The 8,892-nt window shown below is 36.4% G+C and overlaps 1 protein-coding gene across 1 annotated transcript; it reads left to right on the top strand.

Annotated features, from left to right (window-relative positions):
- Positions 1-3,494: 3,494 nt before the first annotated feature.
- Positions 3,495-6,152, top strand: LOC139893769 (probable inorganic phosphate transporter 1-9). Its single transcript, XM_071876956.1, has 2 exons — positions 3,495-4,234; positions 4,995-6,152. The coding sequence occupies exons 1-2, from the start codon at positions 3,495-3,497 to the stop codon at positions 5,908-5,910; spliced, it is 1,656 nt and encodes a 551-aa protein (XP_071733057.1). The 3' UTR covers positions 5,911-6,152.
- The last annotated feature ends 2,740 nt before the right edge of the window (positions 6,153-8,892 follow it).

Below are 8,892 nucleotides of genomic sequence, written 5' to 3'. Positions count from 1 at the left end.
GAACTCATTTGGGTATGTTTGAAATACTAGTTTGAAATGGGTCAAAATTAGGGTTTATGTGTCAAATTGGGTAAGATAAGTGTTTAACACTTGTGATTTGGTTTAATTGGTGTATTAGGGCCATTTTCACTTGTGTTAGTGATTATTGGTTAGTTTTGGCATTTTTGGGACTTATGTCAAAATGGGTCGACTTTGAATTGGGTCAAAATTGATGATGACTCTAATTTGAATTAAATGGATGTTAAACACTTTTGTTAAGTGTTAAATGGCGTTTTTTTGAATGAAAGTAATCGCGAGAAGTGATTTTGGGTTAAAATGACATTTTAACAAAAGTCAAATGTGGTCAAAAGCAATATGGGTCGATATTGCACGTGTTATGTTTTTGGTGTACATGGCGTTTGAAATGATTACCACCAAAGTAGTAATTTAGTGTTAAGACCTAGGTTGGTCTAATCGGTGTCAAGTATGATTTAGGCTAAATTGTACTTTGTTGAGTGGGTTTAAATTACCACCCGAAGTGGTAGTTGGTTTGTGTCCATTAGGTGTTAAATGGGCGGGTTTTGGCGAGCAAGGTGTAATCCCTTGGTCAAGGGATGTTTGTGTCGGGTTCTCTTTTAGAGAATGACTATTTATGTGTATATTGTACCTATGTGTGATATAGGTGGTTACTTGCTCAGATTTGAGGACGGAGATCATGTTATACATGACTTGTGCGGGCATTTCAAGGTGAGTGGAATAATTATATATGTATGTATATGATTTATTTACTTGTGGGGTATGGGTTAAAGTTCGATATTGACGATACCATATCCTAGTGTATTTTGTTGTGTTGATGAGGGCTTAAAGTTCGATGTTGACGATTCCTCATGTATGGATTTTAAGTTCGATGTTGACGAAGCCATACCACTATTGTAGTGACATTCGATGAGGGCTTAAAGTTCGATGTTGACGATACCTCATATGTGGGTTTTAAGTTCGATGTTGACGATACCACATTAATTCATTCGATGAGGGTTTTAAGTTCGATGTTGACGATACCTCATACGTGGGTTTTAAGTTCGATGTTGACGATACCACATTTATTGGGATGGGTGGGATTTAAGTTCGATGTTGACGATACCATTCGTGGGGCTAGCCTTGAGATCCTGAATACTAATCGATGTTGTGAACATCAACGTTTTATGTGTTGTAGTGTATCATATCATTGTTCGAGTTATATGCTATTGTTTGTGCTAGCTTGCGTATTGGAGATTTAGCGTTATACTTTGCGATGGTATGCTAATTGTATTGCTAGCATGTATGCGGTAATTGTGTAAATGATTGCAAGTAAGTAGATTATATGTATATGTATAATTATTGCATTCACTAAGCTTCAAGCTTACCCCTCTCGTTGTTTACCTTTTTACAGGTATTGTGATTATGAAGCTAGCTAGTTGTTAGACTAGATGCTTAGGAGCGCTTAGGCTCGATGGGGTAGCTTTTGGATAATTGGGGATTTGGTTGTCCCCGGGATTATGCTCTTGGTATTGAGTTGGGTTATTGAGTCTTAACCCGTAATTGCGGTGTAAACACTTTTCTTTAATGTTTTGTTGATGTAAAACTCGATTGGGTTGTTACAAAGCGTTGGTTGTTAATTTAAAGTGTTAAATGTATTTTGAAATGAATTGGAGCTGATCAGGTCTGCTGGACGCCGTCCAGATGGGATGGACGCCGTCCAGTATAACGTGGGTTGGGTGTTTTCTGTCTCAGAACACTTTAGTGTAATTGGACGCCGTCCAAGGATTTGGACGCCGTCATGTCCTTTGTTACTGGACGCCGTCCAGAGGTCTGGACGCCGTCCAGATGGTCTATTATAAAAAAAAAAAATAATAAGTCATGTTTTTGGTGAAACGATGTTGGGTTGTTACATGCATTTTAACTGAGTCGTTAAGTCATCGTTAGTCGTTACATGTACATGTTGTTTCGGAACCTTTAAGTTAACGATTTCGTTAAATGTAATTAATCCCATTGTTATTATATCTAATGAGATGTTAAATTATTACATTATAATGATAACATGATGTACTAATATATCTTAATATGATATATAAATATTAAGACGTTATTACAACGATAATCGTTACGTATATATATCGTTTTGAATTTCTTAAGTTAGTAGTCTTGTTTTGAGTATAAGGTTCATTGTTAAATACATAATGAGATACTTTAATTATCATTTCATCATGTTAAACATATATATATGTTCATATATATAATATCATGTCATATACATGTTATAACGTTCGTGAATCATCGGACAAACTGGGTGGTCAAACGTTAACACTAAATCCGTTTTAGTTAATCAAGTCTTAACAAGTTTGATTGCTTAACATGTTGGAAACATTTATTCATGTAAATATTGATCTCATATAATATATAATCATGGAAAAGTTCGGGTCACTACAAAAGTTAGCTTTTTTCATTGGATCATGATCCAAGGAGACGGGCGTTCTGGCTAAGAGAAGTTTTGAGTTATAGACATTGTTTAAGCGATGGGTCGGATTTTAATTGCGGTTGGTGCTTGAAATACATCGAATCAATAGATCACCTTTTTTTACATTGTTCGTGGACGTATAGCAATGTTTAACGGGGTGTACTCATGTTGGGCAGGTGTTGTCACTCATACAAAGTATAAAGCGTTTAAAGGGCTAATGATCTCGAAGCCGTGGGATAGTCTGCAACTGTACGTATGGTTGGAACAACCATGGGTGCGTTTGTAAGAAACATGTCCAATATATAAGCTCATAAGTCCGTTAGTATTCTAAAACTAATTGCTGATAAAGGGAGGTTCTCATAGGCTTATATACTGACGTTATTTCTTTCTTACTTTCGACGTGGGATGACTTTCATCTTTTTATTACCGATTATACTCCAACAGTTTAGGGTCGTCTTAGTGATTGTTTTATAGTTTTTTTATTATAACTTTAAAACTATGTATATCATTCTTCTAAATATAATTTGAGCCTTATAAAATGAATGCGATTTAAGTGCCCATAAACCACATACACATGTCGCAAACCATTTTAATATTCATTCAACGAAACTATGTCACAAATATAGCTTGTCAACGTTTTCAAAGTTTCATGAAATTTCGTTAGTATAAAACATAATCTTAATCTAAACATCCGATTATTGCAGTTTTAAATACAATTATTAACCATATGGAAGCACATCACATACATAAACAAACACAACAAACCTTAACATTGACAAATTCAACAATGAACATACATTGTTAACATCAAACATCATCATCATCATCATCATCTTATATATAGCATATGCTTAGGATTTCATCACTAAGAAACTCCCTAGCAATTTCGTTCCATATTTTATTCTCTATATACATCATAATCATATTTAATGCGGTTACAAATTTTCTGTTAATTACTCGTATTATACTGCTTATATATTCATGGAATCAATTCCAACAACATAAGTAACTCACTCACAACATGGCTTTAAAAGTTTTATCAGCATTAGATGCTGCAAAAACACAATATTACCATTTTAAAGCGATCATAATCGCGGGTATGGGTTTATTTACTGATAGTTACGATTTATTTTGTATCCCTCCGATCATGAGAATGATTGGAAGGATATATTACCCAAAAATACATCGTGACAAGGACCCAAAGGACTGGTTCGAGGTCCCTGCCTCAATTGCATCAACGCTGATCGCTGTTGCATTACTGGGGACCGTGATTGGTCAACTTGTTTTCGGACGGCTTGGTGATCGTGTTGGGCGTCGTCAAGTATACGGTGTATCGCTCATGATGATGGTAGTGGGGTCCATTGGATGTGGCTTTACGCTCTCAAGATTAACATCAATGGTGTTCTTGTGTTTTGGGTTTTTTCGGTTCTTGATTGGGATTGGTATTGGAGGGGATTATCCGTTAAGTGCTACTATAATGTCCGAGTTTGCTAACAAGCGAACCCGTGGAGCTTTTATTGCGGGTGTGTTCTCGATGCAAGGGTTCGGTATACTATTCAGTTCGGTTGTTACTATGACTATGTGCTCTATTTTTAAAGCTTGTGCAGATAAGCTATGGGCGCCGGCTAAACTCCCACTATCGGTCAACGTGGCTCTGGTCCCACCCGAGGCGGACTTGACGTGGCGGCTTATTCTCATGATTGGTGCTATTCCAGCAGCTGCGACTTACTATTGGCGGATGAAAATGCCTGAAACCGCCCGGTACTAAATAATAATCTTAGCTCATTCATAATTTCATACTGTTAGTGACGAACCTTTTATGACATGATAACGAGTGCTATAAGAGCCCGTGCGTTACTCGGGAAATGGGTACGCTCTGTACCTAAAATCTAAAAAAATGAATAGGAAAAAAAATTATGATGGTAGCCGACGTCATGAAAAAGATCGACCTAGATACGTACTCCTGCTCATGAACATTAAAATGGGGGCATTTTGGGGTTTTCGTATTGGCCCATTTTAGTATATTGAGTAATAATAATAATAACCTCAAGTACTGTTTGATAAACCGAATGACTAAATTTATCAAGGGCAAACGAGTAAACGAACAAGGTTAACCCTGTCCTACTTGTTGAAAGGGATTTTCTACTACTCCATTGTACGGGTCTAACCAGATTTAGCTCGTTACTGTTTCTGACCATTATTCTTGGCCGCCACAACCTTTGCTGCTAATGAGGTTTCAACTCGAGACCTCTTTAGCATCCGAACCGCTAAGCTATCTTGGGATGGTTAACTGATTTTATCACAATTGGTAACAATTTTGAAGATAGTAGCCAACAACTGAATGAATAAACAATATGTGCTAAATGACTAAAAAAATAGCCCCTGAACAGTAAAATCCTCATGATAATTAGTATATAGTTATAAAATATAATATAATAATAAACTAAAATTTGCAGCCCTAAAGCTCTAGTTAACAAACCGAATTTTCGTTAATGATCTAATTTTGTGATGGTTTTCACAGATTCACAGCTTTGGTGGAGAAGAACACATTACAAGCAGCAATGGATATGGAAAAAGTGTTGAAAGTATCATTGACATCTATCCGTGAAGACGTTGAGATGATAAGTACGCCTAATACTCGTGCTGCTTTGTCGAACGACTATACTTTTTTCTCAAGAGAGTTTCTTCGTCGCCATGGTCGTGATCTCATTGCTGCATCAATAAATTGGTTTCTAGTTGATATTGTGTTTTACAGTCTCAATCTATTCCAGTATCATGCATTTCAGGGTCATATGACCACAAAGGACGACACAAATATATACGATGATGCATGGCAAGTTGCGAAATATCAAGCACTCGTTGCAATATGTGCAACGATCCCTGGATATTTCGTGACAGTTTACATGATTGATTATGTTGGCAGGGTAGCAATTCAGGCAGCCGGGTTCCTGTTTATGGCTGTGACCTTATTTACAATTGCCAAAATTAACCATGGTGGTTGGGGTACTAATCAGGGTACCCCCTTCATGATACTTTATGGACTTACGTTCTTTTTTTCAAATTTCGGGCCAAACACGACAACTTTTATAGTCCCTGCGGAGCTTTTCCCTGCAAGGTTTCGTGCAACTTGTCATGGAATTTCGGGTGCGGTTGGAAAAGTGGGGGCGATAATCGGGTCAGTTGGGTTTTTGTGGGCTTCTCGTGATCATCCAAATGGGCTAGGGGTGTCACATACATTGATGGCAATGGGTGGGGTTTGTATTTTAGGGTTTTTGGTGACGTATTTTTTTACTCGGGAGACAATGGGACGGTCGTTAGAAGAGAATGAGAATGTTGACGAGTTTGCGGGTGTTGTTTTCATCAGATTTTGGCCCAAAAAGTTTTGGGTCAAAATCAACAACGAAACACCCGTCAATGAAAATTTACCACGTTTGTAAATTAGTAAAGTTGTTTTTTTGAATGTGTTTATATTTTATATTTTTTAGAAGAATATTGTTATAGCTAGTTATTTCTTCAATGGTTTTAGCCTTTGGAATTTGTAGATATTTAGGATATGCAATTATTATGTAGTCTTTCATGGTTAAAATCATGTAGAAGAGGTGAAGACATGTACTGCACGTGTGTAAAATGTGGGATTGAAATTTGGTATCAGTTTATTGGTATCAGTGTTACACATCGAGCAAGATGTAAATATAAGCTAATTTTGGATATATGTGTATGCAAGTGTTGTTTATGGATATATATCCACCATGATAATACAACTATTTATACATATAGTCTATGGCAGAATTAAAAGTTATTTTACCGCGAAATTTTTTTATAAAACGTAAAAACTTTTTTGACAAAATATGAAGGTTTTGTACCAAAAAAATCGAGGTTTTTGGGTATAATTTGAAAGTTTTTAGACAAAATATGAAAGTTTTGAGGCGAAATATGGAGGTTTTGAGAAAAAATAAATAAATTCAGTGGGGAGCATTCCAAAATTTTTACATTAAAAATTGCAAATTCACTTGGGGCGACTGACACCCCTTGCCCCTATATTATTTTTGCCCCTGCATATAGTACAATTATTGATTGAACAGTTGTGGTGTATGTAAAAAAATATAATGATAGATATATCTTTAGCCGTTATTTATAGCTCTCCTTATACTCCGCTAAACAACACAGTAAATAATTAGTGTTAATGAGTAGTGTTGAGAGTAGTCTAGCAAATAAAATTATACTTTGGTAGCGACAACTCTAACTCTAAGAGATGTTGTTAACATGCATTAAATATACGTACTTCGCGATTATTGGTCAATTTTTTATCAACAATTATCAATATGTACAATAATATATATAACTAGCTCGGTTCGGCCCGCACGATGCGGCGGGATCTTTCGACCTGCATATTCATATTTAACGTAGCGTTGTTTATGTACAGAAGGGGAAACGGCCCATGTATTAAGACACGTTACAGATGAAGGTGCGCGTTTGGAAAATTGTCCGTTCTGAACGTAGTTAGTCTCGTTTTGTTCGAAAAATTATTTCAAGTTTAATGGTGGTAGCGGTGAAAATTAATTTGCGTTGAGTAGGAAGATAAGGCCCGTTGAAGTTTATGGTGGGTTTTGTTTTTTGAATTATATAAGAAAATAAATTTATATTTTAAACCCTAAAAATGTACGGCTTATACCCTGGAAAATTGTAATTGTTGAGTTGTTGGAGGGGGTTGCGTGTAAATTTTAGGTGCCAAAGCAAAGGGATGTACGACAAAAAAGTTGCCTGAAACGACACCCAAATTCACTTGTAAAACTGTGATTGTTGAGTTGTTGGAGGGGGTTGCGTGTAAATTTTAGGTGCCAAAGGAAAGGGATGTACGACCAAAAAGTTGCCTGAGCCGACACCCAAATTCACGTGTTTTAGTAAATGTACAATGAAGTCGTTAGCAAAATTCATAATATATAAATGATGCTTTCAAAATAAGAATATTTCATGATCAAATATTAAATATTTTATTTTGTAAATTGCATTATCAAGCTTAACTGTTTTCTGTAGGTGTAAAATATGGATATGTATTAAAGTATGTTTGTGGTAGAAAGATACCAGACAATTGAAATGATAGTAATTGTCTCTAGGCCATATAATTTGTTAACAACCATCTGGTCAAAGCATCTCCTCACATAATTAGCATCATAACTGAAAAAATGTTAGTCAATGATTTAATACAAATATAAGCTTAGAGTGTATTACTGTATACTGTTCATTCCATTGTAAATTATATTGTGCGTGCCACTGTAAATTATATTGTTCGCTCCTCTGATTTACATCAAATTATAGTGACGGTCCTTTTTGTCAGATGTGAAGGATATCAAAACAAAGGAGGAAATTCGGATACACTTCAAGGCGTGCCGCGGCCCTACCTGGCGCGACGCGACCTAACACACGTACAGAGGTTCAAGTTAAAAGAAAGCTTATGTTTCGAGTTTACACTTGAAGGCGCGCCGCGGCCTTGGTCTGACGGGAAGGAAACTTTCATAATCGTTTTTTCTTGCTCTTTAAGTTATTTTGTACCTATAAATACATCATGTTGTAACCCTAAAGTAGATGTACGAAAATATCAATAAAAATCACTCTAGTTGGCCTTGGACTAAAGCAATCTAATCGATTGCATATAACCACATAATTCTTGTGTCGTTTTCTCTACTTTTCTTTATTATTGTTCGTTTGTTGTTCGTGGGATCACCAAATTTGAATTAGTGATTGTTGTTTGGGTCCATAAATTTCGAACAACTGGTATCTAGAGCATAGGTTCGATTAAAGGGCACGATGGCAGACGAAGGAAAGTTTAGAATTAATAGGTTCGATGGGAAGGATTTTGGGTTTTGGAAGATGCAAATAGAGGATTATTTGTATCAGAAAAAACTGCACTTACCTTTAAAGGAGAAGAAACCTGATGATGTTAAACAAGAAGATTAGGATCTACTAGATCGCCAAGCATTGGGGGCGGTTAGGATGTCTCTTGCCAAAAACGTTGCTTACAACGTTATTAACGAGAAGACTACGTTTGAGTTCATTAACGCACTTACAAACATGTATGAGAAACCTAATGCTGCCAATAAGGTTTTTCTCATGCGCCAATTGTTCAACCAAAAGATGAATGAGGGTGCTAGTGCTACGGATCATATCAATGATTTTAACAATCTCATCTCAAGACTTGCTTCGGTGGAGATTGTATTTGATGATGAACTTCAGGCACTTATTTTGCTTTCATCTTTTCCTGAAAGTTGGACGTGTACCGTTACGGCGGTTAGTAGTTCTACGGGAACTTCTAAACTAAAGTTTGAGGGGATCCGGGATTTGATTCTTGGAGAAGATACTCGTATGAGGAATTCCGGGAATCGTGAGGGTCGCTCTTAAATACTGACAACAGGGGCAGGAAG

The sequence above is a fragment of the Rutidosis leptorrhynchoides genome, chromosome 2 (genome assembly GCF_046630445.1).
Source record: "Rutidosis leptorrhynchoides isolate AG116_Rl617_1_P2 chromosome 2, CSIRO_AGI_Rlap_v1, whole genome shotgun sequence".
In the NCBI taxonomy this organism is placed as follows: domain Eukaryota; kingdom Viridiplantae; phylum Streptophyta; class Magnoliopsida; order Asterales; family Asteraceae; genus Rutidosis; species Rutidosis leptorrhynchoides.
This window is presented reverse-complemented; position numbering and strand designations above follow the sequence as displayed.